Source organism: Chionomys nivalis, chromosome 2, assembly GCF_950005125.1.
Source record: "Chionomys nivalis chromosome 2, mChiNiv1.1, whole genome shotgun sequence".
Classification (NCBI taxonomy): Eukaryota; Metazoa; Chordata; class Mammalia; order Rodentia; family Cricetidae; genus Chionomys; species Chionomys nivalis.
In genome coordinates this window covers 16,768,597-16,785,031 of record NC_080087.1, presented here as the reverse complement: position 1 = coordinate 16,785,031, position 16,435 = coordinate 16,768,597, and the positions used below count along the sequence as shown (strand labels likewise).

At 40.2% G+C, this 16,435-nt stretch overlaps 1 protein-coding gene across 22 annotated transcripts in view; it reads right to left on the bottom strand.

Annotated features, from left to right (window-relative positions):
* The window catches only part of Syne1 (spectrin repeat containing nuclear envelope protein 1), a 471,855-nt gene that overhangs the window by 340,883 nt on the left and 114,537 nt on the right, over positions 1-16,435 (bottom strand). For 19 of the 22 annotated variants that reach the window (XM_057763198.1, XM_057763200.1, XM_057763220.1 and 16 more), the window contains 6 exons: positions 16,024-16,202; positions 13,888-14,084; positions 12,519-12,628; positions 8,696-8,746; positions 5,891-5,998; positions 330-467 (listed from right to left, as the gene is read on the bottom strand). In XM_057763198.1, the coding sequence (XP_057619181.1) occupies positions 330-467; positions 5,891-5,998; positions 8,696-8,746; positions 12,519-12,628; positions 13,888-14,084; positions 16,024-16,202 (783 nt within the window). The remainder of the gene's footprint in view (positions 1-329; positions 468-5,890; positions 5,999-8,695; positions 8,747-12,518; positions 12,629-13,887; positions 14,085-16,023; positions 16,203-16,435) is intronic. The other 3 variants (XM_057763205.1, XM_057763207.1, XM_057763202.1) reach the window with 1 other exon arrangement.

Here is a 16,435-nt window from a genome sequence, read left to right as displayed (position 1 = left end):
GACCTGCTGACAAGCCCAGAGGCTGCAGCATTAATTCACCAGATGTGAGAATCCCACTAAAATCTCCTGTACCACCAGAAAGGTCTTTCAGGACTTCTGTCTGTTCCCCAGCTGAGGGCAGTCTTATCTGGGATGGGGAAGCAGGGCGGTAGCTGCTATAGCAAGCACATCCAGCAATGTACAGGGAAGCCTGACCAGAGGGCAAATGTGCTCCCACAGTTAACCCTTTCCAGCCTCGGCCAAAGGGAACAGGCCCTGATGCAACCACCGTGCGAAAGACAGTGAAGCGGAGCTTGGCTGAGATGCACATCCAGACGAAACTGACTTACCCTGGAGGACACTCTCTCCCAGCACTGTTTCACCAAAGCCTGGTCAAGCGACAGTTTGCCGTCCCTGTGCAGTGGCTGTATCAGATGCTCCACCTGCTTCCTTTTGATCTCATACTGAACTCTGAAGTGCTTAAATGACTAAAAGAGGAAACACAGAAACAATACGGCAATGAGCCCCCAAAACCAAAAGCGAAGAAAACCACATCCCCTAAGTAAGGATCCTTTACAGCTGGAGAACGCTCAGCTCTCATTGAAAACATTACCAACGGCAGCCGTAACATTGTCTGCCTGAGACCTTGACCGTGTTTGCTGTTTTCTACATATCATCCCTTCAGTTTGGCAAAGACAAACAGCAAAAGCAGGACTAACACTTAGAAATTACAAAGTCTGTGCAGAAATGGATGGAAGTGGAAAAAAATAATTAATGCTGAGTGAGCTCACCAGGCTCAGGAAGACAGACATGGACAGTTGGCTTGCAGATATAGGTCCCACTCAGAATACTGGGATTTATATATTTAACCTGTACTTCATTTAGAAGCCAGGAAACGAGAAGTGGGCGACTAAAGGCAGACACCTACTGGGTGGGGATAGTAAAGTATGGATAGAAGGAATGTAGAGAGGGTGGACACTGGGAAGAGAGCAAGCACGGAGGGGATGAGAAACAAGGAATTGCGGTATTGGGGGAAGGATAAACCAAAATGAAGGGTGCATAGGAACCTATGATCTTCCACACACCACCCACCCAATTCAATTTGAGGGGTAATACAACACAGGAGACTGGGAAGGAGAGACGGAAGATACTCAGGGTTAAAGGGTTAAACTGGGACAGAGGTTTTGGGGAGAAGATAAAGTAGGGGGGTGGATTAGCCGAAACTAAGGATACATGATTTAGCCATATGGAAATCAACTAGTTTGTAATATATATTTGCACACTTGTACACACACACACATACACACAGTGGAGTTTGAACAGAAGTACCCTGCATAGGTGGACGATGCTGCTCCCAGAAGGCATGGGTTATGAAACGAAAATCTCAGTCTCAGGCATAACCTACCTCCTTGGGCCACTTGTAGTGACATTTCACTTTCATTTTAACAAAGAAAGCTTGCCTGACACTCAGAAAAATAAAACAGCCACACTGGCCAGCCTTATAGACCATGCAGCAATAACACACACACACATTTAAACCCAGTAGACATACTAGCTTTCTATAGAGACCAGATGGTAGTGGTACACCTTTAATAGAGGGGATTATAAGATGGGAGGAGACAGCTCTCAGGCACAGTCTCATTCTGAGATTCCTGGAGGCAACATCGCCTTTTCAGACTGAGGTAGTTTGTTTTTCGGATCTTTAGGTTGAACCCCAATTTCTCTCTCTGAGATTTTATCAATCATGTTTCAGCCACTGTTTTGTGTGTCCACCATAAATAGATGGCAAGACCTTATTTCTGAAGACACCACTGACTTGGTTACCGGACGTAGAGAAATCGCCCTACCTCTCTCTCCTGGCTCACTTACACAGCACCACCAGGTACTGAGAAGGCTGCTAACGAGACAAGACAGCAACGCCCTTATCCAGTGATGAGCAGGGCCTGCTACAAGAACGGCCTGCTGGCAGGAAGTGTCCACTGGTGTGAGGTGCCATGACAGTAGTTATGAGGTTAACAAAGTGCTTTCTGATTGTGCCCACTCCACAGGCAGGATCTTGTGTCCATTACTATAAAAGTTATCAAAAGCCCCTGACTGGAGATCCCACACCCTATCAGGAAAATCTCCTATTGTTTCTGCTAAATGGACATGCTGTCAAACTGCAATCTACATAATTTACGCTTGTGCCTGCAGATCTGGGCTGCTCTCAACTTTATAGAGACGCTTCTCTTTTCAGTGAGTCATGGCTCATGCGGAGATTCATAACTGGTCTAAGTGAAGAGTAGAAACTGTTCTGAGTGCTCTGCTGTATGGGAAATCCGTCTCAACTTCCCACCACCCAAGGACCAGGAAACTTACCAAAGAGAACAGAGAGAAGGTAAGCGCTGGTATATGGGATGGAAGTTGTGGGATGTTCACTTCTGGACATGACATGCTGATGTATTTATCACCTCACTGCAGCTCTCGTGACCGGCTAGATCAAGCCAGTCTGATTTCTCAGAAAATTAGGAAACAACCTTCCTCAAGACCCAGTAATACCACTTTTGGGTGTATATCCAAAGGATGCTCAATTGTGCCACAAGGACATGTGCTTAACTATGTTCATAACATGTTTGTTTGTCATAGCCAGAACCTGGAAACAATCTAAAATGTCCCTCAACCAAAGAATGGATAAGGAAAATGTGGTACATTTACACAATGGAGTACTACACAGCAGAAAAAAATAATGACATCTCGAATTTCACAGGAAAATGGATGGAGCTAGAAAACGTTATTTTGAGTGAGGTAACCCAGACACAGAAAGACAATTATCACATGTACTTACTCATAAGTGGTTTTTAAACATAAAGAAAAGAAAACCAGCCTACAAACCACAATCCCAGAAAATTTAGACAATAAAGATACTAAGAGAGACTTACATAGATTTAATCTACAGGGAAGTAGAAAGTAGAAAAAGACAAGATCTCCTGAGGAAATTGGGAGCATGGAGACCTTGGGGGAGGGTAGAAAGGGGGGAGAACAGGGAGGGGAAGCACAGAAAAACGCAAAGCTCAATAAAAATCAATTTTAAAAAATCAAGCCAGTCAAAATTCCAGCTTGGAGAGATCTGAGGCCCCACCCTGAGTGAGGAGCTATTGACCCTGATGGCTCCTGGGAAAGAGGGACTCACTCTCCCCTATGGATGGCACCTGACAGCTTGCTTGTGCTCCAGTCTGTGCTCACACACTTATGAACACAGAGGCAGCACTAGTTGGACTCAAGGGGTTATCAATAACCATAACGAATAAATAAGGCATGAAGGTGAGGAGGCATGGGGTGAGGGGCACTAAGGAAAGTTGGGGGATGGTAGTGGTGGGTGCATATATATCACAGGACGCCTGAATCTTTTTTGTTTGTTTGTTTGTTTTTTTGTTTTTCGAGACAGGGTTTCTCCGTGGCTTTTGGTTCCGGTCCTGGAACTAGCTCTTGTAGACCAGGCTGGCCTCGAACTCACAGAGATCCGCCTGCCTCTGCCTCCCGAGTGCTGGGATTAAAGGCGTGCGCCACCACCGCCCGGCACGCCTGAATCTTTAAAAGAGTAAACCATTACTTCCAAATGACTTTAAAACTTTAAAAAGGACTGATTTCTAGTTAAGTAATTTATGAACCAGTTTATGTTTGCCAGAAAAGCATTGTTAAATACAAGTACGAATTTATAAATACTAATGAATAAAATAATTGCTCTATCAAGAAGTATTATTATTTATAGTGCATCATATTACTATATATAATAAATATTATATGTCAAATAATGCTGAATTAAACATACCTAGATTTACTAATAAATCCTGTATAAAGAGGTTTTCTTTTGGTCTTATTACTTACATAATAATCATTTAATTTTATGCTATAAAATTTTTAAGTATGCCACAGAATATTTAAAATTTCATCATGCTTGGGGCTGGAGAGGTGGCTCAGTGGTTAAGAGCATTGCCTGCTCTGCCAAAGGTCCTGAGTTCAATTCCCAGCAACCACATGGTGGCTCACAACCATCTGTAATGAGGTCTGGTGCCCTCTTCTGGCCTGCAGGCATACACACAAACAGAACATTGTATACATAATAAATAAATAAATATTTTTAAAAAATTTCATCATGCTTAGACCCAACCATAGGCTTGAAACTAATATAAAAATAGTTATCCTGAAGTTGTACATTTTTCATAATAAACTAGCAGATCTACAAAGTGATTCAATTCACAGACGTAAATGGAAAACTAACATTAATTGTAAATTTGAACATCTAAAATATGACTCCACATCCAAGTTTGAACTGAAAATGCCATTAAGATGTACAGTTAGATTACAGGGGCGGGGGAGTTCTACAGAGTTCATAGACCCTGGGGAGAATTTCCGTTATTAACCTGCAAGTTCCCCTGAAGAACACTAGGGGGAGCCGATGAACACAAATGTGAACATAAACTCCATCTCTGACTTAATGGCATTCAGAAGCTACCAACATGTAAAAGCAGGCTTTAATTTTGTCCCATAGAACTCTGTGTATGGAAAAACTGGAGATGTGTTACTTCTGACGAGTCAAGAAGAAAATGCAGATTATGTAATGCGAACTTGAAAGAGAATTTTCCCCACATTCAGACTGCGGAGTCTTCGGCCTTGTTTTCAACGCTGACAGGACAGTCATAGGCACCGAAGGGGACTTTCTTTTCATACTTTGTTTGTTTGTGTGTCTGTTTCCTGATCCTCTGATTTCCTCTGGTAAAATAATACCTGGTGCTGCTTGGAAATCTAGTTTTTGACGATTTGTGTCAGAGCTGAAATTTACCAACAAACAAAACAAACACATCTCCTCTGTTTCTGTACTCTGTCTTCAGTTTGCTGGAGTCATCATTTTATAATGCAACTCACCGCAGAGAATTTTATTTTTGGGAGAAACAGAAGATTACACTGAGTTTCAAAGCAAAAGAATCCATGGAAACTAAGCACACATTTATTGTTGTGCCATGTTAAAAAAAAATTACAATGAAATATACCCTCTAAATTTGGGTATATTTATAAAAATGTATGCTATCCCACAATCCTGCTTTGATAAGTACTTTATTGTCTGCCGTGTTGGATCTCACATCACTGCACCGTTTTGGTAGAGAAAAAAAAAGAAAAGAAAGAAAGAAAAGAAAAGAAAAGAAAGAAAGAAACAAACAAACAAAGAGAAGTGGTTGAAATAAAACGGGTGGAGTCTATGAGAGAATGTGGCTCAGAATGTGTTACCTTCAGCTTGCCCACTGAAAGGAAGTGGAATTTGAAATAGGAGGAAAATGGCAACTTGACAGGGAAGAAGCCGCAACTTTTTAATGGGAAAAACCTGCTGTGGCAAGATCTCCTTGGACATGTAAATTGAAAGCAGAAAGTCAGCTGCTGGCGTCCTGAGGAGGTTGGACACAACACTCTGCCTCAGCTCAAGGCCATCTGTCTTGAGCGGGACAGGTTACAGATCGCAGTCCTGAGACTCATCCCCTCAGGCGTCCTTCAGCAGATACTTAGGAAATTCTTTTGTAAGCTCCATTTGTTTTAGTAACTTTTGTTGGTCTCAAGTCAGATGTTGGTTGCAGTGGATTTTTATGTCCGTTGACATCTGTAAACTCCAAGGGTCTTTGAGAACAATGACTTTGTCTTTTTGTTCTGCATCGTGGATAAGATGAGCTGTCAGAAATGATGTACAGAGGGCACAGTGCAACCTCAAGGTACCTGCTTAGGTGGAATCAGTATTGTTCTCTCAAAATTTAAGACAATGCTTGGTACTTATTTAAAGAATCTTCCCATCAGTATGATTTGGAAGACTAGATATACATTCCATGACTTATCTTCATCTCATGCATGAAAAGCTTTAGAAACATCCAGCTCTCTTTCCCACACTTACCTGATATTTGTCCTGCAGGTTCGACTCTGTCATCTGTGCTCTAGTCAAATCTCTCTCAAACTGTTCTATCCAAACTTTGGTTTCCTTCAAAATTAGTCTGTCTTCTCTCTGGAAACCAGGAAACATTGCAATGTTATTAGTAACTGTACAATTAATCTCTGGTTACAATTAGTACTTAGTACATGCCAAATATTTTCTGGTATTGGTCTTCTCCTTGTTCTTCATCTTTTTGTAGTATAAGAAACAAAACTGATTCTGGATGAGATGTCTTTGAAGTACTGAAATTGTCTTCCTTCCTTCCCCTTCAACGCTAAGGGAAAGTTAGTGTGGACTGAAGTTAGAGCTGTAACTTATTAATAAAAACATGCTCAAAACAGAAAATTTTGCATATCCAAATATACCTAGAAAAGGTGGTGTCTATAAAAGAGACACAAGCCTGGGGTTGCTGCCCAAAACATTGGTAACGGATAATCTTGGGAAATGCTATGGATGGGCTAAACTTTGGTTGTCAAGGAGTCAGCATCAAAACATTAGACAAATCCCACCTACTACTATTTTAAATATGCTATTACTGTATTTACTATATGTACAGAAAATGCACATAGACCATTCACTTTTATTTCCTGCACCTTTGCTGCATGATTCTTATTGTAGATTTAGCAAGTCATCTGCAGAGTCACTTGTCCAGTATTCATCCACTTACCCATGTCTACAAATAGACACAGAAACATTCCAGTACCAATGAAGTAAAAATTCTATTTTTTCATGGGATTTCATTTCTTATAGGAATGCCAAGGTAGATAGAAACTGATTTCATGTGTTTTTTTGTGTGTACTTGCAAACGGCTTTCGGGTACAGCATCTCGCTGGCCTGACTGATCACATACCTTTCTTAGTCTTTGGGAGACAACTTGAGGTCCCTTACTATTACACCTGGGACAGAGAGAGGCACAGAATATTGGTGTGATCCATGACTGTCCCATCATTGGGTCTGGTAGATATGGCTATCTTTTTATAGACACCAATTTCCCCCCTTTGCTGAGATCTCCTCTGAGAAGTTCTTCCTGAAATACAGGGGTTTCCTAGGCTAGCTCATCTCAACATTTAAAAGGCATTACACTCACCTGGAGGGATTGTGACAGCCCAGAAGATGAGCCTGGCTCAATAGATGTGGGAGACACTCAAGAATTGCCATCTCAAATATTCAGGTGACCCCAGCTCTTGTTTCAGCACACAGAGCCACACGGAGGACTGTCCTCTATCAACCTGAAGCAGCCTTAGCTCCTATACCCATCCTGCCTGATGTCTGCCATTGCTTTCATCTCCAGTGGCTAACGTGCGGCTTGTCACTCAGTATCTCTCAATAGATGACAATGGAATAGTGATGAATTGCCTGTATATTTATCAAGAAAACCCTGAAACTGGGGCCAGCCTGCAGAGCCTCAGCTCTCCCCATGATGTTCTTTTGAATGAGCAGGTAAGTGTAATCAAGGTCACGTTTTATTATGAGTTGGTTTTTCATGAACACAATGAACCTATTAATGAATGTACAGCTTTGATCTGAGAGGGAAAATAACCCCCGTTTATTTTCCAGGAACAAGAAGTCAAAATGGCCACTCATCCTCCCCGGCCTTTGTCTCAGTGAGCTAAGAACGTCACTGCCAGCCTTATGGTAGGTATCTTGTCAGCTTCTGACATACTCTGGGAACTGACCCTAAGAACAGCTGCTGTTATTAAATGACAGGACTTCAGGAGTCATCGGGAGGATTGTGCTCTGAAATGATTGATTTAGAGTCTGTGCAGCAGAGGGCCCTGGTGGTGGGGAAGAAACAGACCTTCTGAAGAGGTGAGGGAGATGCAGCTACCCTTACACTCAATATCTCCCCTTGTAATAGGAAAATGAAGTTCTAAACTACACCAAGAGTCTCATAAACTATTGGTTCAGTGGCTTTTCTTCAAAGGGTGACTTCCACATGAATTTGAAAGGTCTCTTTGCCTACATTTCAAGCCAAACACCAGCACAACAAACTAGTTGACTATCAGAATTCCCTGCCTTTCTCTCTTTTAAACACAAAGCCATCCTTATACTTTTATGGCATGCTTATATAGGTAAAAACTTAGGCTGTGTGGATCAGGAAACAAAAATAATTTCATACTTGACATAAAATTAGTTACTTCTAGACTTTTATCCCCATGTTGGCATAAATCTATTACACTAATAGCTATTCATGCCCAGGGCCTACAAACTATATAAAGAAATATGTAGAAGTTAAAAGATAGGCTAAGCACTCAACAACTTGAACACAAGCATTCATTTTGCAAATACTTCTACTTATATGTAGCGTTTACTACATGTATGGACTTTGACCCAATACTGAGCCAAAGAGATGCCCTCAGACTGGGGACAAACCGATCTTTACTTTTTTCAGTGGTTTTCTGCTTCATATTTTAAGATGTCAAAATAGTTACTTCACTTGCCTTCTACTTTGTACATCACATTTCAGAAAAGCCAACAGAATCACCATGGATCTCTATTAGTGCTCGTAAGTACATTACTTGATACCATATTAAAAATTAGTGGGCTTAGGTAGACACTAATATTTAGTCACATAGACACATATTATTTGTTATGCCAGAAAGTAAATGAATTTACATGATGGATAATTAACATATTGTTATATTATTAACATAAAATTAGCACACTAAAAGGAAGGTGAGCTTGAACAAAATGCATGCAAAGGAACGATGAAGAAGCTAAGAAGTGAAGAATATTTGAAATGCTTGTTCAAGACTCCTTAAATCTTACCTTAGAATTTTGTATAAAATTTGCAAAAGATGGGAAAACTCGAAATATTTCCTAACAATATGAAAATATACAAATACATAAATCAGGAGCAAAATTATGTAGAAAAGGATGAGAATTGTTGGAGAGGCATCTATCCACTGATAAATAATAATTTCAGACATATAATGACTTTGAAATGCTTACACAGCTTCCAGCAAGTTACTGAAATTAGCTGACCAGTGATGTTTTTATTTGAACTTGAAATAATCATATATGGAAATACAGATAATCTGTAAACATGCTTCAAAATAGCTTCAAATATTTTCTGTGAAATATGTAAGGAAAGATTATAGGGACTCATATTTTCCCCTGTAAATACACTGACAGAAGATGCATCTTTCTATGAGTCCCACAGTTAATACTGCACTGTACCTTCTGAGGTTCATCAATAACGTGTTGAAGGAAAAAGAGTAATTGAAAGGCTATTAGGTAATTGAACGGAATTAACTGGCCTATTTTATTCATTTATACTTAGTACAAATTGCCCAAGGACTAAGTTAAAAGTTTCTTCATTGGTTTTGCTGATTGAATAATGGCATGGTAAATGTGCACTTCAGTAAGAAAATGTACATATGTGTGTGTATACGCACATACTTATCTATGTGCATGTATGTATACATGCATGCATGCATATATTTACATTTTACTTATGTTGCACGTGTGTAAGGATTAGATGAGTGTGCATGCTTCTGCAGCATGGATGTGGAGTCCAGGGGACAACTTCCTGGAGTTAAGGACTTATTGTCAGTTTTGACAGCATGCTTCGCTTCTCTACCCGCTGTGCTAAACCACTGGCCCAAGGAATCATATTTTAAATGAATCCATAATATAGTCATTGAAATAGAGTCACAGAGGTGATACAGAAATCAAATATACAAAAATAAGAAGACATTGTTTTAAAATGAACTAAGAAATTTACTAAGACCCAAGTAAACAAATACCAAAGGCTCTGAAGGGAGGCTATGTGTCACCCTAATATGGATACCAATAAAATCTGCCAAGTTCATTTACACTGTTATGCACCATTAATGGCACTGACAAATAAAAGTTGTAAAACATATTTTAATTATTACAATATTTTAGCTTTGGATGCTTGTTTCCTATGTACAAAATTTCACACCAAGGAGCAAAGTTTATAAAACATTTTCTTAAAATTAATTTTATGATGACCAGAAAATTATCATTCAAGTCTTCCTATTAGGAGAAAGATGGAGAAAATATTTTTTAAATAGTTAAAATTTATTTCTTACATTATTGTCAATCTCTTAATATTAATATTAAGGCTTCTTTCATGAAGTGTACTAAAAAGGTATCTCTCCTCCCTCTCTCCTCCCTCCCCCCCCTCTCCCATGTGCCCTCTGTGTGTGTGTCCTGTTTGTGTATTCCCTGTGTCTGTGCGTCCTTTGTGTGTGCACTCTCTGTGTATATGTCCTGTGTACATTCTGTGTGTGTGTGTGTGTGTAGGTTCTCATCTCTAAGATTTATTTCTTTATTTATTTCTTGCTCACAAGCATCCTCTTTCGCCCAACAAATGTATCTAGCTGGAGTTACTGATCTGTCTGATATGACAACTCGTATCAGAGAATTAAAAATCATAAATCTACCACGGGGAACATAGACATATTTCAAATAGGAAAGCAAGGCGGAAACCTGTGTTGTATGTGGGTGACTCCAGTGCTTTAAATAAAGTTTCTCACCCACGTAGCAACTTGCAAGTCCAGGTTTACCACCAAAAGCTATAGACCTGATCGACTGCACCCTGGTATGAATCCACACTAGCAAGAGCAGGGGCTTCCCTTGAGTCTTTCCTATGCCTCTCGGGAACAATCGCTTTACTCATGATTAACTACTCTAGTGGCCAGTCTCTTCCTGGGTGCTGGAAAGAACAAGAACGAGAGGTTTTCTAAACTACTGTCCTAGGAAGCCAAGTTCTACCAACTGCTCCACCCATTCCTTCTGCCCGGGAGCACCTTGAAACAGCAGTCACCTTTGCTTCCCTCGATCCTTTCCTGGGTCGCTGACTCCCCCTGCCCGCACAATACCTGTGGTTCTTGCGGATGAGGCTTCTGCTCCCTGACCCTTTCCTTCTTGGGCCTGTTTCAAAGTTTTTATTATTTACTCTTTTAAAAGCTTTTGCTTTGTATACATCTTCTTTAGAGTCTCAAACAGCTCCAAAGCTCCAAATGAGATCAGGGCAAAGAAGACAGAGGCGTCTTAGCAACTCATTCATCACGTGCCTTGGGTTACCTAACCTTAAAATAAATTCAAACGTTGTGGTGGCCAATGCCTTGTGCCGGGGTTGGAAAGACTGCAGTAGGACCCGCGCATCAGTGCCACGTCCCCGGAAATGGGGCACCTGGTGCCTTGCCTAGAATGCAAACAAGGCCGGGCACCCAACCCTGGAGCTTGAACAAGACTTCAAATGTGGCTGGCAATTTCAAGTTCAGATGAGAGTAGGGATTCCACTCCAAAGAAATAATCTCGTAGGAAAATTTCACCCTGCTGCTTGTCATAGAGAACTAGAAATTTACAGTGTTTAAGTTTACACGAATAAATCATTGCTCATGCACACAGTGGCCTGCACTGTTTTTCATATTCGTGCAAAAATGACTAAGTTGATGGGTGCTGTAATTTTTTTTCTAAAATGCTGTGAGTCTCCATACGTGTACATAAATATGTTAGAGAATAACAGCAACGCATTACTTTAGGTCGCATTTCTGGGAACACATTCTATCTAGAAGGTCAAATACAGGTCATTTTCTTTATTTATTTCCATGTTCAACATGCTTTTATTGATTTTATTAAGCTATACATTTTTTTTCTCTGCTCCTCTTCCTTCTTCTTCCCTCTCCTTCAACCCTCTCCCATAGTCCCCAAGCTCCCAATTTACCCAGGAGATCTTGTCTTTTTTCTACTTTTCATGTCGATTAGATCCATGTATGTCTCTTTCAGGGTCCTCATTGTTGACTAGGTTCTCTGGGGTCATGATTTGCAGGCTGTTTTTTTTTTTTTTTTTTTTTGCTTTATATGTAAAAGCCGCTTATGAGTGAGTACATATGATATTTGGCTTTTTGAGTCTGGGTTACTTTACTCAATATGATGTTTTCTAGCTCCATCCATTTGCCTGCAAATTTCAAGATGTCATTATTTTTTATGCTGTGTACTACTCCATTGTGTAAATGTACCACGTTTTCCTTATCCATTCTTCTTCAATCAAGGGACATTTAGGTTTTTTCCAGGTTCTAGCTATACAGGTCATTTTCTTTTCATCCAATATTTTAAATATTATGACAGTGAGCATAGATCATCCAAGAATGTTGAGAAATGAAATGTCATTTAAACTATTAAAATCTGGGAAATCTAATTGCAATGAGTAATTAGAACTCGTGCAAAGTATTCTGACATCCATGTTTTCTGCAAATAGATACACAAACTTTGAAATTCTAAATTAAATTTTAGCAGATCAAGAAGAACAAGGAACCACCAGACTGTGTATACTTGATGTGATGTATTAAAGCCCTAAGCTGCTGACTCTCCTTAATTTCAATGTAATTATAACATTTCAAACTGGCAATGTTCTGTCTGGTGTACCTGTCATATGAGCCAGAGAAAGCTTTGCTAACCCCATCAGGTCTGCTGAGTATTCCTTACTCAGTTGTAATTAAATGTACATCCTTGTTCTCACATTAAAATTCAGTCTGAATAACTTCTTAAAAACAGCAAGTATATATAAACGTACGCTCTCATTGTGGAGTGACCATCAATTCAGACAGCAAACACCTACCTCATTCTCTTGCCCATCACACCCTGCACCGCGGATATCAGGATATTGTGTCAGAAACTGGGCTACATAGGTCATAATAGACTTCTCATCTGGCTTGTCCACATCAACATCTGTAAAAACAAAGCTCAATTATGTGAGTTACTTCATGCCTTAGCTGTTTATCAACCCAAGTTTTGAAAAGTAGTTACTGTATGCCAAGCTCACATGCTGAACCAGTAAGAAAAGTTTAGTCTGGAGGATACTGGGTCGAAATGCTGTCACGTGGACAAGGGGTACTTTTTGAGAGAGAGCTTTGTGGAAAGTAGCACACTTTCCTTGTAGATCATTTCAAGGCCAATTTATCATTCATCGAAGCTGCTGCATGCTTACAAAGTTGTCCTGTCAGTTGATAAACATGCAATAAAACGTGAAGCTGAGAATCCAAGTGAGCGTGTGGGATCCAAATGCCCACGTGTATAATGCTAGTGACTACTTGCGTAGGTGCAAATACGGCCAATCATAAATAAATATTACCTGATAAATTTTACTGCATCTCACTTCTCAGAGAGCTTCTTCAATGTGGACATTCAAAATACCAGTGCTTTAGACAAGCACTCTTGAGAGACAGCCTGAAAGCATCTCGATTAACTTAGTTGTTGAAGCTATTGATATTTATGCAAAATCAGCATACGTAAGGGAAAATATGTATGCCTATTCAGTAATTATACATGGAGTGGAGCTGCATACACCACTTAAATGTAAATAAATTAGTAAGTATCAAAAAACTGACTGAGTGTTCACTGATATTCCTTCTCGCCCTTTGATCAGCTGTGTGCATCTGCCTTAACCACTTCCACTGCTCAAAGAAAGTTTGATGAGGTCTGAGAGGTGCACTGATCTTTGGGTAGAGCACTATGAATTTAGAGTCATCAAAAGGGTCTTTTAAGTTCTGTGCACCAGGCTGATATGCCAATGGCATTTTGTTGTTGTTCTTATTTTAGGTTTTGGTTTTTGGATTTTGGTTTTTCAAGACAGGGTTTCTCTGTAGCTTTGGAGCCTGTCCTGGGACTAGCTCTTGTAGACCAGGCTGGCCTAGAACTCACAGAGATCCACCTGCCTTTGTCTCCCCAGTGCTGGGATTAAAGATGTGTTCCACCACCGCCCAGCTTGGTATGCCAATGGCAAAGAACTGCCTAAAACACTGGTATAACCTATTCCTCACAACAGGGTGACAAACATGTAGAAGACACACAACACAGGAAGTTATTATTCCACCATGTACTCTCCAGCTTTATGTTTCTAGTGGAATCTCAGAAATATGAAATGCATGGGTCAGGGGCATGTGAACATGCTATGCCTACATATATCAGTTGAGGACGGTTCTGCGTACCTTCAGGATCAAGTAGTCTGGGAATGCCCAGCTGTGTTTCAGCAATGGTGAAGGCATCCTCCAGGTTTTCCCTGTTAGACCTACTTTTCACCTTCTCCAGGTCCACCAGCTCGGGCCGGATGGCATGGATGACCGAATGGAAGGCCAGCCCAGTCCTCCAGCTCTTCCCGAAGTCTTTCACTTCTATTCCCATCTGCCTGAGAGTGATAAACATAGAAAACAATGTCACATTCTAGACTGAGAGCAGCACTTGCTTTAGGGTTTGAATAAAGTCCAGTCATGTTAACCAAAGATGCACTGTCAATCAACGGTATACGCCAATCACAATTTTAGAGGGTATTAAGATGAACACATCTTAATTATATAGTTTTCTTTCTTTTCATTTCCTCTTTTATCTTCTTTTCTTAACTTGTTTTGAGAGAGTCTTAGTATGTAATTCATTTTGACCCTGCCAAGTCTCCTCTCTCATACTTCTAAAAGTCTGGATTAGAGGTGATTACTACCACACAGTATTTTCGACGCGGTACTTTTCAATTACTATGATGGGCCCTTTAGAGCATGTTTTATGCATGCTTTTGAAAGGAAAATGGAATTATATTAACATGTGTGAAAATTTTTAAGAGGGGAAAATATTAAGATAAAAATATGATAAGCCTCACCGCGTCCTGTGGACACAGGCTCTAACAGGCTAAGATGGTGTGTCTAAGTCATGTCAAGTACATTATAGAAGATACATTGCGATCACATATGTAAGTCAATGCAGTCACATGTGCAATGTGCTCATCATGCAGCTCATACATATGTTCAGACACTAACTCCAGTTGCTCCACCAATCAAGTGGTTTGCAACTGTCTGTCTGTCTGTCTGTCTGTCTGTCTATCTATCTATCTATCTATCTATCTATCTATCTATCTATCTATCTGATTTCTTTGAGAGAAATTCCTGGTGGTGAATCCTTTATCTTTGGTGGTGAACATGCCTAATGAAAAAACAGTTCTAATTAATGCAGCTGTTCAAGCTGGTGATGATAGAAAATCATCACCACACTTTAAAAGCTAATCAAAACCACATACATTATTAACATTAATTATGTCTTCTCTGTTCATCTTCTCCTCCACTGAATTTTGTGCTTTGAACATTCAAAAAAATATGTCACTATATTTAGTGCCTCAATATTTCATAATAAAGTCTTGTTTATAACTACTTTCCAGAAGTAGATAATTGGATTCATATTGGACTTATGCGAGCAAGCCTGGGAGAAAATGAATTAGTTTTTTATGTCATTGGGAAAGAACAAATGAAAATACCATTTTTAATATAAAGAAACTTGTCCCAACTGACAGCAAAGCACAGAATAGGCCGATCAATGGAAACCCCACCAAATACGCTGGAAAAAGCCCCTGCAACTACTGCATTTATATCCACTATAATAAAAATGAGAATCTCTGTAAATTTTGGCTGCATGCAGTAACGCTAGCATGGATAGAGAAATCCATGCTCCAGATAAAGATCAAAGAGGAGGAAAATGTGTCTAGAAAGTTTCAGAATATGTAAACGTTTCCCCCAGGATCTCATCTTTAGCTTACATTGTCATTAAATAGAACTCAGCAGATTTTAACGAGGAGATAATCAAGCATGAACCTTTTACAACCTTCTAAATGAGAGCAGAAATTCAAAACAATGGCCTGATTAGAATTAACCTCCATGCTATGAATCAAAGGTGAGTAATCAAGCTTCTTAATCTGCCTTAATCACATATATGAAGCAGGGGTTAATTTTATCACAGGGTTTCCTAGGGCATGAGTGGTACTTGTGTGCCTATATCCATTTTTTTTTTTTATTACTCTCTGTGTGTGCTCTGGCGTGCTTGTCAAGGTCAGATGACAACCTGGAGCCGTCCTCACCTTTCTATTCTCCTGGGATCTAACTCAGGTTGCCAGGTTCACAAAATGATTGATTTTACTGGCTGGAGCCATCCGGCCAGCACTTTTGTTAATTGGAGGAGGAGGAAGCAAAGGTTGAAGTGAAGATGCTTATCCAATATCTTCTCAAATCCCATGACCATGAGAAGTGGGGGCATTTCACTGGCCTCGAGATCTTTCAGGACTTCAGGTTAAGCGAACTGTTGGCACTTACTTGCCTGCTGTGTGTTGGACCCATTTTAGCAGAGTCTTTTTGGCATTGCCTTGGATCTTGGCGGTCACCTTGCGCTTGCTTGGTGGGCTGGCGGTCTCGGTGCTGACCATGCTGTCCACAGAGGAAGCACTGCTGGACAGAGACTGTAACTGTGGGAGGTTGCTGGTCAGCTCTTCGATCTGTGTGTGGGAACAAGCAGAAAGCAGTTAAGATAGTCTTTGTTCCTTTTTGCTCAGGGTTTACTTCCCCATGGAGAATGACCAATCTTAGCATCCTTTATGCCCCAGGGAAGGGGGAATGAGTTCTTACAGAGTATGGTTAGTATCTTAGCCCTTTGAAAAAATGTTTTAATGCTAATTCATTGCATTTTGTGTGTATGAGTATTTTGTACACGCATATGGATATGCATCAT